The sequence below is a fragment of the Myxocyprinus asiaticus genome, chromosome 3 (assembly GCF_019703515.2).
Source record: "Myxocyprinus asiaticus isolate MX2 ecotype Aquarium Trade chromosome 3, UBuf_Myxa_2, whole genome shotgun sequence".
NCBI classification, from domain to species: Eukaryota; Metazoa; Chordata; class Actinopteri; order Cypriniformes; family Catostomidae; genus Myxocyprinus; species Myxocyprinus asiaticus.
This window is the reverse complement of record NC_059346.1, coordinates 32,905,646-32,923,857: the sequence shown is the minus strand read 5'-3', so window position 1 is coordinate 32,923,857 and position 18,212 is coordinate 32,905,646. Positions and strand designations below refer to the sequence as shown.

Sequence of the window (18,212 nt, the reverse complement as noted above, 5' to 3'; positions counted from 1 at the left end):
TGCTAAAACTGGAGCAAGAGGGGGCAACCTAACACAGGAGAGCTACATATTATGCATTTTACCTGTCCCACTGTCACAAAAGCGTACAATGGTATTAACATAGTACAATATTTCTTTAAAGTATCTTGGAATGCCACGGCAATCATAGTAATCATGAAGTAGGCCTACATGGCATGACTACTTGATACCATAATTGTGCCATGGTACTGCCTCAGTAAGAATACTAACAAAAGATTTCCATGGTTATCATAGTTTGCTCATTGCACATTAGTACAGTGATTTTAACTACAATAAAAAAATGTGATAACTTGCATGGCATTAGTCACCAGTGACATAAAAACGTGACTGAAACATTCAGAATTTTTCTTAGCTATTTGAAGGAAAATCCACAGTAACATATTCTGATTTTACAGAAACTATGGTATTTTAGTACAAACTGGTAACCATCCAATTGTTTTGTAAAGGGGTCAGAATCAAATAGGATAAATTATTCTAGGATTAAAAATAATATTTGAGATAATATTTGCATTATGGCAGCTAGCTGCAAGTTAAACAACTTTTTTTTTTTTCTAAATTTATATAAAAAAAAACCAAGATGAATCTTTGAGATAATGTGCTGCAGAGAAAGTGAGTTGAGTCAAAGTCTTTCTAGCAAGTCAGTCCACTGTCAGCCATCTTTGGGACGCTCCCAGGAGAATATTTCCAGTCATGCCAGTGCAGCTCCTATCTACTTGAATTGAGGAACACCGAAATCTCAAAAGCGATTGGTCAAGTTTACAACCAAAAACATATTTCAAATCAGCAATAAAATCTGACAATACTGGTATCATAAAATGCAGTGGCGTCCTGTGCATTTTAAGTCTTGGCCTTCAGTGCGATTCATGCCATTAAGAAAACACTGTTTCACAATTAGTAAGACACCCTATGCCTATGGACATCAAACATTACATCACAGCCAAATAATAATACCAACTGACATTTTTAAAACACGTCCATGCATGAAAGCCAAAACCAACAAGGTCTAATACCAAGAAAAAGCTCTCTAATAATATTTGCGATCTAAATGTTGCTTACAATAATTTTTGTTTCGTAAGGGTACACGGTTACTTTTCAAAGCTTAAACTGACACTGAATGCTCCAGACAGCCTAATTTACACTTAGAAAACTCCTGATGTTGCTATAACAATGCAAAAAGCACTTACCAATTTACTTGAAGTGAAAATCAGCCCTCCTTTCCTGTTTACATCTCATGTTTTCAAATCCATAAGGATCTCTTTCTCAATGTCGATAGTGGCAGTGACAGCCGACTCGTCAGCTAGATTTCGCACTCTTCGCTTTCAAATTGCGTACATCACTTAAAGCGTGACTGTGTCACTCAAGGTCAGCTTAGAAGGCCTGGACTGGGACATATCCTAAAGATCACACCCAACAAGAACAAATAAATCAATCTTGTTGGCTAATGAATCTGACAATCTGACTTTAGATGCCTATTCACTGTACTGTTGAATGAATGAATGGATGAAAAAATATTTATTTATTAGACATGTTAGGCCAACAGAGAAGGCTTTGCTGGCCCTGAGAATTCGCCACTGATAAAATGTGATTCTTTACCTCATATTACGCAAAAAAAATTAATAAATAAAAAAAATAAATAAATAAAAAAAAACACAATTTTCCCAGCTTGTATATCTAATGATATACAAGACTTGATTGACAGGTGATGTCTGTGTCTAAAAGGTGATTGGCTTTTTCACCTGTAAGAAGGGACTTCCTTTCAACATCCATTAACAGTTGGGTGCTAGAGCTTCTTGATGGGGTGTTCCAATTTCTCCCATTCATTTAAATAGAAGTGGCCCGTCTCTGCTAAATAATCTCTGGTTGAGTCACTTCCTTAAAGAAAGGTAAGAATGTTTGCTTTAAGTCACTAAGGAAATGACTGCATGAGAGAGTTCCTCACACACACACACACACACACACACACACACACACACACACACACACAGAGAGAGAGAGAGAGAGAGAGAGGGAGAGTTCACAGGCAGATCTTACATTTTTGGCTACATAGAGGCATGCAGCACCAAGACCCAAGACATGCATAGTTTCTCAAATACATGAATTTCTATGCTAAAATACATGCATACACAGTTGAACCAGAGAGCTATCACATGACCACAAAAAACAACCTGTTGCACTCAATGCCAGCCTTCATTTTTGCTAATGCAGGCACACACACACACACACACACACACACACACACACACACAGAGTGAATGACTACACATTTGCTGACATAAACATTTTAAAAATGAGTTTCCTTACAAACAGTTGTCCTTGAACATTCTGATGCCATTTATTTGAATTTTAGTCAGGCCTACCTTCACAGAAACCAGAATTCATGTAATTTGTCAACAGGGTTAAATGTTTACTGGCTACATCTAGAGGAAAAAACTAATCGTTAAAGGGATAGTTCACCCAAAAATGAAAATTCTTTCATAATTTAATCACCCTCATGCAATCCCCAGATGTGTATGACTTTCTTTCTTCAGCTGACTATAAAGACTACAAATCTCCACGTTCACTTTTGTTTTTTGTGATTCGCATTCTATGTGCATATCATCACCTACTGGGAGGGAGGAGAATTTATAGCAAAAAAAAGGACTTAAATATTGATCTGTTTCTCACCCACACCTTTTTATATCACTTCTGAAGATATAGATTTAACCACTGAAGTCACATGGATTACTTTTATGCTGCTTTAATATGCTTTTTGAACCTTCAAAGTTCTGGCCACTATTCACTTGCATTGTATGGTCCTACAGAGCTGAAATCTTTGCGTTCAGCAGAAGAAAGAAAGTCATACACATCTGGGATAGGGTTAGTAAATGATTTCCATTTATGGGTGAACATTCCCTTTAAAAACACACAAAACCACATCTACATATCCAGGTATATTTGCTTATGACAATATATATATTTAAATAATTCCACATTTACAAAATTCATGACCCTCATCAAGTAAGTTTAAAGAAGCTTTTAAGATGACTGAGGTAAAAACGGGAACAGAGAGCCAAGGATCTAGTGTTCATAGTGCAACAATTATAACACCACAGACATGATCCTTAAATGTGACATTAAACCTGCTCTCCGCAGCATTGAGAGCAAGGACTGTGGTCTGGAGTCAGGGTGTGGGCTCAAAGGCTGCGTGGTCTTGACTTACGTCACAGAGACTGTAATCATGGCTGAGGGGATACATGAGTCAGTTTGAAATCAAGAAGGGAAGGGAGTTCTGGTCTGAGACAAAACAGCACAGTGACATTTTGCAGTGGAATTCCTTGATAGTTAAAGGGATTGTCAGGAAACAATTAAAAAAGTGGGGCAGTAAAAAAAGTCTTATTCTCTGAAGGGTTAAATTCTATTGTGAAATCACACAATCTTGACACCTATACCTTTAAAATATCTTTCCACTTAAATTCCATTACTTATTCTGTCACCCAGTGTTGCATTATTAACCCTTAAAGGTATTATTAAAGCATTATTAACCCTTTAGTTCTCCCAAAAATGACATTTCTCTCATCATTTACTCACTCTCATGCCACCCCAGACGTGTATGACTTTCTTTCTTCTGCTGAACATAAAAAAATTTTTTAGAAGAATTCCTCAGCTTTGTAGGTCTATAGAGTGCAAGTGAATGGGTACCAAATCTTTGAACCTTCAAAAGCACATAAAGACAACATAAAAGTAATCCATATGACTCCAGTGGTTTAATCCATGTCTTCAGAAGAGATATAATAGGTGTGGGTGAGAAAAGTCCAATCAATCTCCACTTTCACATTCTTCTTCTTCTTGTGTTTTTTTTTTTTTTCCATTTAGAATTTTGGGTGAAGCCAACAGCCTCAGTCACCATTCACTCTCATTGCATATTTTTTTTTCACACAATAAAAGTGAATTGTAACTGAGAACATTCTGCCTAATATCTCTTTTTGTGTTCTATGGAAAAATGAAAGTAATTTGGGATTGGAACAAATGATGACACAATTTTATTTTTTGGGTGAACTATTCCTTTCAGGGGAGGGACTTAAGCACTAATGATAAGTTATATTGTCCTTTTGAATATTATTTATCTAAACTGAGCATTTCTGTATTTTTTCATAGACTGTTAATTCAAATGAGTTTGTATCCAATGAGTCAAACTATCTGACCCTAGCATAACCTCTGAGTAAACAATCAGAAAGGAAAGACTGTTCCCACAATTAAAGACTATAAAGTATGGCGTGACAAATGGTTCAAAAATAAGACTAATGACTTGCCGAGGGAAGCCACTCAGCTATTGAGAGCAGCTATTGAGTCACTCACTGATAGAACGGCGTTGACTACTAAGAAACCGGCGGTGCATCTGGATAGGCTACTCACTCTCCTCACCCAACGGAGGACTCACTCTCCTCACACAGCCAGCGACTCACTCTCCTCATCCAGCAGAGGACTCACTCTCCTCATCCAGCAGAGGACTCACTCTCCTCACTCAGCCAGCGACTCACTCTCCTCATCCAGCGGAGGACTCACTCTTCTCATGCAGCCAGCGACCCACACACCTAACGCATCCGGTATCTCACTCTCCTCACGCAGCCGGCAACTCACTCTCCTCTCCCAGCGGATGAAATGAATGGTTGACAATCCGAGAAACATTTAAAATGACCCAAATATCAGTTATTTGTAAGAAAAAAAAGAAAAAAAAAGAACAAAAAAAAAGAACAAAAAAAGTTGGAGAATATTTTCAATAAATCTCAATCCCTAATGTAGTTAAGCAACTACATTAAAGTTGGTATTCAAGTTTATATTACATACACTACCAGTCAAAGGTTTTGAAACACTTGACTGAAATGTTTCTTATGATCTTAAAAATCTTTTGATCTGAAGGCGTATGCTTAAATGTTTGAAATTAGTTTTGTAGACAAAAATATATTTGTGCCAACATATTAATTTATTTAATCACAAAACTAACATTTAATTAAAAAAAAAACGTTTTTGAAATGGATGACTTGGACCAAATAATAAAGAAAAGCAGCCAATACGTGTCCAACATAGATGGGAACTCCTTCAATACTGTTTAAAAATCATCCCAGGGTGATACCTCAAGAAGTTGGTTGAGAAAATGTCAAGAGTACATGTCTGCAAATTCTAGGCAAAGGGTGACTACTTTGAAGATGCTAAAATATAACACAGTTTTGATTTATTTTGGTTTTTTTGTTTAGTCACAACATAATTCCCATAGTTCCATTTATGTTATTCCATAGTTTTGATGACTTTACTATTATTCTAAAATGTGAAAAAAAAATTATAATAAAGAATGAGTAAGTGTTTCAAAACTTTTGACCGGTAGTGTATATGACAATATGAGTAGAGTAACATAGCTGTGCCAATGTACTTATAAAATTAAGAAGCTAAGGCTTCTTTTTGCACCGTGTAATATAATGACAGCCATAAATGCACACTTGAAAATGAACGAAAGAATAAAAAACAGACTTTAACTTGTCAATATGATTCACGGCATTTCGTTTTCATGCAAACAAAAAACACTGCTTTTGCAGCTTTCTGACCCATTTTCTAGTTTCTAATCAACTATATAGTTTTTAAAGGGATAGTTCACCCAAAAATGAACATTCTGTCATCATTCACTCACCCTAATGTCATTTCAAACCTGTATGACTTTTTTTCTTCTGTGGATATCTTGGATAAGAATGTCAGTTTTTTTGTTCATTCAATTTAAGTCAGTGGGGTCCAAAACATTGTTCTTCAAAGTTTCAAACATATAAAACATTCTTCAAAATATATTTTGTGTTCTACAGAAGACAAGTCATACAGGTTTGGATCGACAGGATGATAATTTTTTTGGTGAACTATTCCTTTAAAATGTTAGCAAGCAAATAATTTGTAAGCATCAAATTAGTACATTAGAGATTGCATTCATGTTTTAATTTTTTTATCAGCTAACAACAGATGCAAACACATCATAATAACCAATTTCCTTGAAACAGTTTAAAATTGTAATTGGTGCAGCAGTAGCTACACTGCTAATAAGTGACTGTTTCACTGATTCTTAGTGCCTCCAAGTAGACATCCAGGCCAAAACAATGACTTGATGTTAGGAGATTTATGTGTTGTGTGATTTCTTGCAACACAGCCTTGTGAAGGGAGGCAGAAGCCTCAGGAACTTCAACTACGTCAGTATCCATGGCAGGAACAGGACCATCCCAGTCCACTCCAATGTCAGTGAAATCTGTCTGTCAAAACAAAATAGTATATGGCAAAAAAAATGGAAATAAAGTGCAGTTTTGAATATCCAGTGGTAATACTTGGTAAAAAAAATAAATAAATAAATACCTTTAAAGACAGGGATTCAAATGAAAGTTTAATTTTATATGTTAGCAGTACCAAATTAAATGTACTTTGTAATGTAAATGTAGAAATACCAGTAAATAGCACAAACAGTATGAAGTTTATTTTTTTTAATTGATAAAAATGAAGGCTATTTTTCTTCATTTAAACAGTGTAAAGTTTCTGTTATTAAATTATTGGATATGTATATGTAACAGAGTCACGTAGTTTTCAGGTGTCGGACGTCGTAGATCACGCTTTTGGTAAAAAAAAAAAAAAAAAAATGAATAAAGCTCTGATACAGCGTTTCAATGAAAAATGTGGTTGTTGTTTTTTGGTGGTCAATGTAACGTAATTTAAGAAAAGGGGAGGGGATATAATTAGTGGATATTAGGTTTTATATTAGCCAATTTCTTCTTAAGAATGTGATATTTCCCATAAATCATAAAGATATTATGATTGTAGTATTATGGTCAGTGTTTGAACCGACAGATAAACGAGAAGTGAAGTCACACAACTGGCAACTGTGCTTCCAGACAAGCAATTTTTAATGATAAAAGATTGAGCAGCATTAATAAACAGCTTAGCATTTCACAATGTAATATTTCATTGTAATGTAAATAAAATGCATTATTTGGGTGATACCTATAGTTTATAGTGCAGAATAAAAAATAGGTTTTTTGAAGAAGGTACAAACATTTTCAACTTTATTATAATCTACAGAATTTACTTTTAAACAGCTATTGTCTTGCATTTAGAACCCAGGAGTGTTACTGCAAAGCATTTGTTTGTAAACATGAACAACATTTATTTAAGGGACATCATAAAACAACCCAACTGCATCAGAGTGAGACGCCGGCTGCATGAGGAGAGTGAGTCATCCGCTGGATGAGGAGAGGGAGTCGCTGGCTGCATGAGGAGAGTGAGTCCTCCGCTGGATGAGGAGAGTGAGTCGCTGTCTGCGTGAGGAGAGTGAGTCATCCGCTGGATGAGGAGAGTGAGTTGCTGGCTGCATGAGGAGAGTGAGTCCTCCGCTGGATGAGGAGAGGGAGTCGCTGTCTGCGTGAGGAGAGTGAGTAGCCTATCCAGATGCACCGCCGGCTTCTCAGTAGTCAGCGCCATTCTATCAGTGAGTGACTCAATAGCTGCTCTCAATAGCTGAGTGGCTTTCCTCGGCAAGTCATTAATCTTATTTCTGAACTGTTTGGCACGCCATAATAAAAAACACCAAGACAGACACAGAGAAAATAGACATTTCTAATTTTATCTCAGTCTGGTGCTCTCTTACAAAAACACACTACACATAAAATTTGCTTTTCAACATGTTCATGCCCCATAATTACATATACAGTATGTACCGCTGTCTGAATTACCTTCTGAAGGCTCTCACTCTGGTGTATGGTACATTGCTAAATCCCCATTGAAACCACACCCCCACCTTGCCTTTAACAACACTGATAGGGGAAGAATCTTGCAAGAACATTTTTTAATGTAGATTCAAAAAATAAATAAATTAGAATACATTTCATTTTAAATGTTTTTAATGCTTCTTGTACACCATTATGAATATACATAACATATGAGTGAAGTTTAGTTTTAAGGATATTATTGACACCAGTGAGGACATGGCTGTGCCCTTCTTCATGTAAAAGTAATAATTGGAAATGCATTAACATATTCAAGGATATTCAAGTAGAAATGCATTTCAACATCAAAACAATTATATCAAAACTGCCCAGTATTGAGATATACTACAATGAAGTATAATTCTGGAAAATAAAAGTTTATTAAAGGTGTACTATGTAACCATTTTCATGTAATATTTGCCTTTATTTTTTTTTCTGCCAATGTGTGAACGGCTTGTGACGCAACTTAAAAAATGAGCCCTTCCCGGACTTCCTAGGCTGCCTATTAAAGCCTGTAGACTGATTTTCATGCGAAGGGAGCAGGTTGGTTTTGCCGGGAAAATCCAAAGGATGTTAAAGAGCCTTCTACTGAATCCCGTCTGGCTAAGCGGGAACATGATCGTGGTCGAGCAAAAACTACAGTGAACATCGGCAGGGCATTTGATTCCAATAATTTCAATGATCTTCTCTTTATACTAAAAGTCAGGTATACAGGATAAATTTAAGCAAATACGCTGGTTTCTTGATCGTAGTACAACATATGACATACAAAACATACAATAGTGCAACAGTAAACTGTCTGGTATAGTTCGGTAGTATGTAGCTGTATGTGTGTATCAGTATGCTATGTTAGCCGATTAGTTGTTTTAGTTTAGTCTCAAAGTTTGTAGTAAAACAATCATAACTGTGTAATTTTAATTATGCTACCTCATCTGTCAGCATGATGCTGGTGGATCATGTTCAGTCTCTTTGTACGTTATGTCATTGTTTTGGCCGATGCTCGCTCGCTCGCGTCCCTATGGAGTGTGTGCATGAGCGTGAGCACGAGCAACAGGTAGCTGCCTGCAGTTCACTTAACGACCACAGGTGACATTAATAACAAGGGTTTCTGAATCTTACATAATGTACCTTTAATTATACCTTACAGAGAAACTAAACATTACAAATATCTGCTTTCAAACTTACTACCATTTGGCTGTGGTGTTACTCCCCTCAGATTTCATGCGATGTAAAATATTGCAGACCAGCCCAAAATATTTGTCTAATACTAGTGTCTGAAATATTAGAAACATATATTAGCTGTTCTCTTCCTTCCCAAATGAATTTCACACGTTCATCTTCTCCTTGAAAATAACAAGTGTAAAAAGATTTGGCTTGCTATCTGTAATGCAAGGGGCTCGAACACGTGACACGACATGTTAATATAAAGCTATACAGAGTCGAGTGGTGGACAGATAGTGGAAGAATTTTCCAGAACTGTTTGTTTGAACAGAACTAAATGAACAAGCACCTCCTAAAGTTCATTTAGAACGCAAATTTTCCACACTTATTTATTTTTATTTTTTGGGAGTGCTTACTATAATCAACTTTTGTTGAACTTTAATACAGCTGGCAACAACATCTCTACGATATAACATGTTGGCACATGAACAAATGAAACATTAAAACAGTGAACAGTTCAAAAAGTCTAGTTATTAAAACACTTGTTATGGATCATTTTCACACAGAATTTTTCAGTTTCTGGCATACATTTTTAAGACAATCTATTGCAGTTCAATGTACAGAATATAAAATGTTAATAAACAAAATTACATTTCAGGAAAAAAAAAAAAAAAAAGTATTTTTCTGTGGGTAAAAAAATATATATATATTTTTTTCACAAAACCACATTACAGATTGATGCCATGGCCACCACAGAAATGACTTCTCCATTTTTGGAGGAAAACTAACCAAAGAAGCACTTGAAAAGTCTTTTCCTTCTTCCAGTAGAGGGCACAATTTTTTTAAACTTACTTTGTGTACTTGCTCAGAGCAGACCAGTGGCTCAGTGGTCAGCTCAGTCGCCTCACAGCAAGAAGGTCCCGGCTCAACTGGGCCTTTCTGTGTGGAGTTTGCATGTTCTACCAGTGTTCATGTAGGTTTCCTCCGGGTGTTCCGGTTTCTCCCACAAGTCCAAAAACATGCAAGTTAAGTGAATTGGAGACTCCAAATTGCCCCGTAGGTATGAGTGGGAGTCCCCCAGCCACTGGGGGTAGCGTCAGGAAGGGCATCCGGTGTAAAACCTGTGCCAAGTAAAATATGCGGAACAGGGATGGTCCGTTATGGCGGCCCTGAACAGGAGCAGCCGAAAGAAGAACCTTAATCTAAAAGCGAAACTATTAAAAAAATGCATATCAATACTGTTTGCTGAACTGGATAAGCAAATTATGTTTTTACAGATATCCATAGTCAGCTGAACTCAGATAACTTGACAAAGCGCCCTGGCAGTCACGTTCTTCATGCTTTAGATGAGCACCCTGTGAGATGGTCTTAAATGGATAGTTCACCCAAAAATTAAAATTCTCTCATCATATACTCACCCTCATTCCAACCCAAATGTGACTTTCTTCTATAGAACACAAATGAAGATTTTTAGAAGAATATTTCAGCTCTGTAGGTCCATTCAATGCAAGTTAATTGTGAATAGAACTTTCAAGCTTCAGAAATCACATAAAGGCAGCATAAAAGTGATCCATAAGACTCCAGTAGTTCAAACTATGTCTTCATAAGCTATATGATAGGTGTGGGTGAGAAACAGATCAACATTTAAGTCCTTTTTTTTTTTTTTTTTTTTTTACTATAAATCTCCACTTTCACATTCTTAAAGTGAAAGTGGAGATTTAAAGTAAAAAAGATTTAAATGTTAATCTGTTTTTTCACCTAAAGTGATTGCATCACTTCAGAATACATATCAAACCACTGGAGCAATATTTTCTAAAAAAATCTTCGTTTGTGTTCAGCAGAACAAAGTCACATACATCTGCGATTATATAAAAGAGAGTAAATGCAAGAATTTTAATGGGGGCGGGGTAAAATATCCCTTTAACTCTGTACACTACATCTAAACATTCTCAAATACCCTGACCTAACAGAATTAATATTTTACAACCTGCAAACACCCAACAGATTAAAAAAAGGTGAAATCCCAGCTAGCATTCATTACATGAAAACATCTACATATTTTTATGCACATCAGTGTGTGGGTCTGTGCAATAAATCCATAGTTAAGGCTTTAATGTGTTTGTTTTATGTCAGTCATAGCTCTTTAACAGGCACATGACAGTAGGGCACATTAAAATTATTACACCAATTACAACCACCATAACTTGTGAGTAACAGATCATACAATACCCTGTTAGTCCCACTGAAGTATTTACAGCTCCAGTACTAAATCACAGTATTATCTATAAGTTGAATACACAGAAGAAAGAAGTTTGCAAGATCTACAGGTTGTTTTGTTATGTGAAATCTGTGACATGATACTTCACATGAGTGAATAAATTTTGTTATACAAGTTATATAACCATATTCCCCAAAAAATGAGCTTGTTGCTTGGTTGTATGTTTCAAAGTCTCTAGATTAAAAGTGTTGGAAAAAAATGCCACTGATGGTGTTTTTTAGTCCAGGACAAGGCATAACCTCTTTCACACACTTAATTTCTTGGTCTTAAAAATGAAGAGAGAAATAATATTTACAAAATTGTCCCTCAACACAGCATGTGTCTTAAGTCAGGGGATGCGTTTTAAGTCATGTCTCTAAAAACAAAACCTTTTTTGTTCAGTTTGGCTTTTGCATGTTTGCTTTTCAGTAACTCCTTGTGTTGCCATGACTACACACAGTCCACCACAGGCTCCCCTTCATTCCCTTCCTCTTCCCCCCACATCCCAAACCTCATATCCTCATCATCCATTGAACCTCCATCCCCCTCTGCCAGTCCAGCCATGGCCACAGCTTCCTCTGCTCCAGGCTCCCCTTCATGGGCACGGAGGTGTTTCCTCAGACTGGCCGGATCTTTAAAGGCTCTTTGGCAGAGTGGGCAGCAACACGGCCTCTCTCCTGTATGTATGCGCTGGTGGTGCTTTAGATGCTGCAGCCGGCTGAGACGTTTGCCGCATACACTGCACACATATGGTTTTTCACCGGTGTGTGTGCGCCGGTGCTTCCGCAGGCCGTCTAGATGACGAAACTGCGTTCCACATTCGGAACAGGAATATGGCTTCTCACCTGTGTGGATGCGAAGGTGAGTCTTGAGTGCTCCTGACTCACGGAAGCGTCGCCCACACACGGTGCACGGGTATGGTTTTTCTCCCGTGTGGATCCTCAGGTGCTTTTTCAGGCTTGAGATCAGACGGAATGTCTTGCCACACTCTAAACACAAGTGAGGGCGTTCTCCAGGTGCCTCCCCCATTAGCTCAGAGATGGAGCGTCGTGTGGACTCATCTGGAGATGAGCCACCCACCCCAGGGCTCATCCTGGCTGTCGTACTCAACCCAGGGGCATCTCTCTGGGCTGATCTAAGCCCTTGAGGAGGTGAACTACTGGATGACGGTCCATTGTGAGGCCTGGAGGGGGGTGGTGGTGTCGGTTTGGAAGGGTGGTTGTGTGAACGGGAGCTTTCTTCTTCCTCGACCATATGGGCATATGGCAGATCACACACATTCTGTGCAGTGTGCTCAGTTGCTGTGGGTGGCTCTCTTACTCGCGCACACACCTGCCCAGAAGCAAGACCCTGTTCTTCTTTAACAGAGAAGATAGTGTGTGTGGAGGGGTTTTGGGCTCTAGTGTGTGAGAGCCTTCTGCTGTCATCCACCATCTCACCTGTAAAACAGATCACACATTTATACCCTGGTAGGACAGCTCTACACGAATTGGCAAAAGTTAAACTTGGCCATGAGATAAATTTTTAATTTGTAAAACTTTTCTCTCTTTGTGTTTCTTACCAGAATATTAGATAACCTGCATATATTAAAGGGAGAGTTCACCCAAAAATGAAAATTATCTCATCATTTACTCACAATCCTGCCATCCCAGATGTGTGACTGACTTACTTCTGCTGAACACAAACAAAGAATATTTCAGCTCTGTAGGTCCATACAATGCAAGTGAATGGGAGCCAACATTTTGAAGCTCCAAAAAGCACATAAAGGCAGCAAAAAAGTAATCATATGACTCCAGTGGTTAAATACATATCTTCAGAAGCGATATGATAGGTGTGGGTGAGAAACAGATCGGTATTTAAGTCCCTTTTTTACTATCAATTCTCCTCTCTGCCCAGTAGGTGGCTATATGTGTGAAGATTGCGAATCGACCAAAAAAATAAATAAATAAAAAAATAAAAAAAAGAATGTTAAGTGGAGATTGATAGTAAACAAAGGACTTAAATTTGATCTGTTTCTCACCCACACTTATATTTTTCAAAAAACATTGATTTAACCACTGGAATCTTATGGATTACTTTTATGCTCCCTTTATATGCTTTTCGGACCTTCAAATTTCTGGCCACCATTCGCTTGCATTGTAAGGACCTATAGAGCTGAGATATTCTTCTAAAAATCTTCGTTTGTGATCAGCAGAAGAAACAAAGTCATACACATCTGGCATGGCATGAGGGTGGGTAAATGATGAGATAGTTCACCCAAAAATGAAAATTATCCCTTTAACAATGTGATGCATTTTTATATACAGTGACACAATGATTATAGTGTTAATGGCAGACAGTGAGCCTTAAAGGGATAGTTCCAAAATAAAAAAAAATCTGTCATCATTTACTCACCCTCATATCTTTCCAAACCCATAATACTTCTACGGAACACAAAATGAGATGAATAGGACTATTATAGGCAGACTGACAACCTAAGTCCACATATAGTTTGATTGTAAGGAAAAAATGTGTGATAAGAGTCACTGGTCAATCCATTACATTCAACCCTAACATCTCCTTTTGTGTTCCACAGAGGAGAGAAAGTCATACGAGTTTGTAGCGACAGGAGGGTGCGTGGAAAGAACTTTAATTGTTAGGAGAACTATCCCATTAAACTTGTGAATTTAGACCCATGAACTGTCATTTGTCAAACTTAAGAATAATAGATCAGACTATGAGAATATAAAAGGTTACATATTATATTGAAGCTGTTTCTATACAACCACTCAATTTTTATTGCCACACTGTCTAATACCTTTATGGTTCTGTGTTGGAACATAAACAAATGACAAGGGTAGCATTACCTGCATATATACAGGGGTGGAAAAAGTACTGAAAAATAATACTCAAGTAAAAGTACTGTTAATTCTTAAAAAATGTAGTTTCAGAAAAAGTACCTGTCCTAAAAAGTACTCAAGTAAGAGTAAAAGAGTAGCTCATTTAAAAGTACTCATGAGTAGTGAGTATTGAGTTGCGAAATCTATGCCCCTTTAGAATAAAAACTCTATGCTGCAATTTAAAAGTGTAGCACACTTACCGTAATTTACATTCCCTTTTATAGCTGTTTGCCAGAAAAAAATAAAAAAATATAGATATTTTATAGGTGTTTGTGATTGACAGCTTTTTATATACATCACTTATCTATGATACTGTAAACACTACATGAATCTGATGGAAAAAATAAAAAAAGGTCGACATGATTACAGAAATGAAAAGATGAAAGTTATTTTCAGTATGAAACAATTACATTAAAATCAGTTCATGTGTAGGGTCTAAATTTCCCTTAATGTCAACAGAGAGAGTTACTGTTGTGCATAAAACATGTTCAAAACAACGCAATGAATGCAAAAAAATAAAAAAATAAATAAAATAGAAAAACCCTACTAAAAAAAGCAGGGTCACTTGGCTCGTCATGTCCTGCACAATAGAGGGGGTAGAGCATTTGTTTGGTACAGGGGCCACATTGGGCTTCAAAGGAATAATTCACACAAAAATGAAAATTCTCTCATCATTTAGTCACCCTTATGCCATCCCGGATGAGTACTGACATTCTTTCTTCAGCAGAACACAAATTAAGATTTTTAGACGAATTTCTCAGCTCTTTTGGTTCATACAATGCAAGTTAATGGGTGCCAAAAATTTTAAGCTCCAAAAAAACAAAATCATCACATAAATCAGCATAAAAGTAGCCTAATCCATGTGACTCCAGTGATTAAATCCATGACTTCAGAAGTTATATGATAGGTGTGGGTGAGAAACAGATTAATATTTAAGTCAATTTTTACTATAAATTCTCCTCCCTGCTCAGTCAATCTCCACTTTAACTTTCTCTTTCTTCTTCTTTTGTTTTTGGTGATTCACATTCTTCATGCATATCGCCATCCACTGGGCAGGGAGAAGAATTTCTAGCAAAAATGGACTTAAATATTGATCTTTTTCTCACCCACACCTATCATATCTCTTCTGAAGACATTTATTTAACCACTGGAGCCAAATGGATTACTTTTGTGCTGCCTTTATGTGCTTTTTGGAGCCTTTATATGACATAGACTACTAGACAGTGCTCAATTCGGTTACGTGCACATTTCAAGTCCGACATTCTGATGCAAATATGCTTTTTGTCCCACTGTTTACGTTCACTTTAGACCAAACCGTCTGCGTTTACATTAATGCCTCACCAAGACGAGCACTGGCGGAATTATAAAGTGTATTTGATCGTTTAGGCACGTACACACATTAGCGCACAAACATTAGCCGCCTGTCAATCAAACAGCATGCAGCTACAGACGTCAGCAAATAAAGTCAATCTTTTATATTTTATCTAGATCAACCAACCAGTGGTTGTCTTTCTATGTAAACGATCGATGTAATGAACACCCCTGGTCTAGATGTAGAACTTTGTCTAAGTAAAGACAATTACTCAAAAGTTTATCATCGATATAGAGGACATCTCTCTCTTTTTTCCAGATAAACATCAAGATTGTTTTATTGCCCAGCCCTGTTGATAACTTTGCCTTAATCTCTCACATCAACCCAATAATCTCAGTGTTAAACAGCTAATTTACAGGCTACGTTACAGACACAGAATCTTGTAAGCAGAAATATGAAATTTACCTGGATATGTTTCTTCAAATTAGAGGCAGGATTAATGCTGATATCTGGCTTGAGCAAGTTAAACTCACAATGACACGATCATGCAATTGGCCTTTTTCACTGTGAAAAGCCCTTTCAGGTGCGGCCGTGATGTTCAGGTGTTGAAAATGTGTTTGAGGCATCCTCCACATCCATAAGAGTTGGCGCCAGATCTACAGCTGCCATTCAAGTTTTTTTTTTTTTTTTTTTACATGTGATTTGATTTGGGAGTCAGGAGACACTCCCTAGCAATCATGTTGATAGATAAAAAATAAAATCAGGACAGGGAAGTACCGAACACAGACGGTGGGAAAATAGCGCATTAAAAATACAGTTACAGCACATAAAATGTACTCAAGTAAAAGTATCCCATTTTTAAACTACTTAAAGTACGATTCCTGGGATAACTTTACGTATTTGTAATTCGTTACTTTAAACCCCTGCATATATACCACAAACATGTGCAACACTGAGTGTTATCTTACCAGTTCGGTTCATATCTGAGCAGATGTTAGACGAATGGACGGCTATAGGGTCATAAAAACTGTTCGTCACCGTTCCATCCGCCTGAATGGAGAGGTGGCAGCTCTTGAATTCTTCCCTGGCATCAAAGCCGTGTATGGCATCACCCAACGCACCACTCAACTCCGGCTCACCTCCAGTAAAACAGCGTGGATCTGCCTCGGGTGCACTCCGATGAGTCAACCGACCCGAGTTTAATGGTCCAGCTGAGGTGTAGATGTGATGTCCCGGCATGGGTGGGTTACCAAAGGGACCTTGAAGCTGATCGATTAATTTCTGCGCGCTACAAAGACATTCTTGTAACGTTTTGAGCTCTCTCTCTGAGACCTCGAGGCGAATCTTTAGTTCCTCGTTCTCTTGCTCTTTGGTCAACAGTTCCCGCTGGGTTTCGGACAACACCGTCACTATCTCGCCCAGCAGTGTGTCCACCGCAGCGGACAGAGTGGACCGGATGGTCGGACCGAGGCGACTTCTGAGCGTGGAGATGGACATGCTTTTGTCCCGTGTTATGTGTTGCACGGATTCACCCTTCTCTCCTTTGTTTGATGAGTTGATTGTAGTGTGTTTACGGCTGGAGACGCTCGCTTGTGAGCTGTTTGTTGCTGTTGATATCGACATTGGGTTGATTCTGCTTGCCCCGTTATCGCGTTTGGAGTTCATTGCCAATGATTGGACTGTATGCCCAAGCTAACAGGAAATTTATTTTATAAGTAATTGCTGTGATTGACTAGTGTTATATGAAAGGAAACGAGCATGCTTGTAAGTCTAAGTGCAACAGTCATTTGTTATTACTCAGAAATGCAGAGCTAAATTCGCTACTCTAGCGTTAGCAATCTAGCCCGCAGATTTCTCCTACAAATCCAAGCTTTCACTCGCTTGGGTTCTTCAAAAGATCTACAGATTAACACCTTGAATAATCAAAGTAACCGTATAATAAATCTGTTGTAATTAACAAATCGTTATTTCAACGCGCGCCAGATCCACAGCCTACATTCCACAATACAAACGCTGAGGTCAATCCTGACTTTTGATTGGTTAAAGATGTGGTCGCGGCTTAATGACACACTCACACGTAAACAGCGCGTGTAAATGACGATTTTCAACTCTGACCTTGATAACTGAGGTGAATACTTAATTATTTAATTTTATTTTATTGTACTCTGGAACCTGTTTATTGTTTTCTTTTTTCATTTGAATGAACGTTTCTCTTTGTTTTGATTATTCTTGTATAAAGCAACAGTTAACAGTTATTTTTTGCAGTTATTTTATTGTACATTTACATTACAAAACAGTTAACATTACAACATCGACACAACTACCAAGATAATCACAAAAAGTAGTAAACAGAAACAAAACAAAAACAGTGCAAGGACAAGAAGGAAGATTTAGAACGGGTGGGGAAATGAAAGACATTAGATAAAACTGCACTAAAATAATAAATACTTTGACATAGAGGAACATTAAACTGCAGTCTTTCTATTTTTAGATTTTTTTTAAGTACTTGAAACTCTGAAATGTTTTTGCACAATCACAGAAAAAGTATTTAAAAGAGGATTATTATTATTATTATTTCCCATTTACATATGTAAATATGATATTTAACCAACAAAATACAACGTTTACAAGGTCAGAAATGTCAGAATTTCAATTGCGTTAAAAAAAAAATCTTTAAAAAGAATGGGAGGAATATTATGCACATCCACCCAAATTCTCTCTCTCTCTCTCTCTCTCTCTCTCTCTCTCTCTAAATAAAAATCACAATGAAAAAAAAAAACTTTGAAAGAAACTGTGTTGTGCTGTGTGTAGTGTTCAGTTTTTAC

At 37.3% G+C, this 18,212-nt stretch overlaps 1 protein-coding gene across 1 annotated transcript; it reads right to left on the bottom strand.

Moving 5' to 3' along the window:
- Positions 1–11,412: 11,412 nt before the first annotated feature.
- LOC127427889 (B-cell lymphoma 6 protein homolog) lies at positions 11,413–17,410 on the bottom strand. The gene is made up of 2 exons (XM_051675801.1): positions 16,356–17,410; positions 11,413–12,635 (listed from the first exon to the last, which is right to left on the bottom strand). Exons 1-2 carry the CDS (start codon positions 17,050–17,052, stop codon positions 11,647–11,649), a joined length of 1,686 nt encoding a protein of 561 aa, XP_051531761.1. The 5' UTR covers positions 17,053–17,410; the 3' UTR covers positions 11,413–11,646.
- Positions 17,411–18,212: the final 802 nt, after the last annotated feature.

What these genes read in the sequence shown, in the direction of transcription:
- LOC127427889 (XM_051675801.1), bottom strand. Translation starts at nt 17,052, where the DNA reads ATGAACTCCAAACGCGATAACGGGGCAAGCAGAATCAACCCAATGTCG. An exon ending in CTCAGATATGAACCGAACTG is followed by an intron (nt 12,636 to 16,355) that starts GTAAGATAACAC and finishes TCTGTTTTACAG; the next exon opens with GTGAGATGGTGGATGACAGC.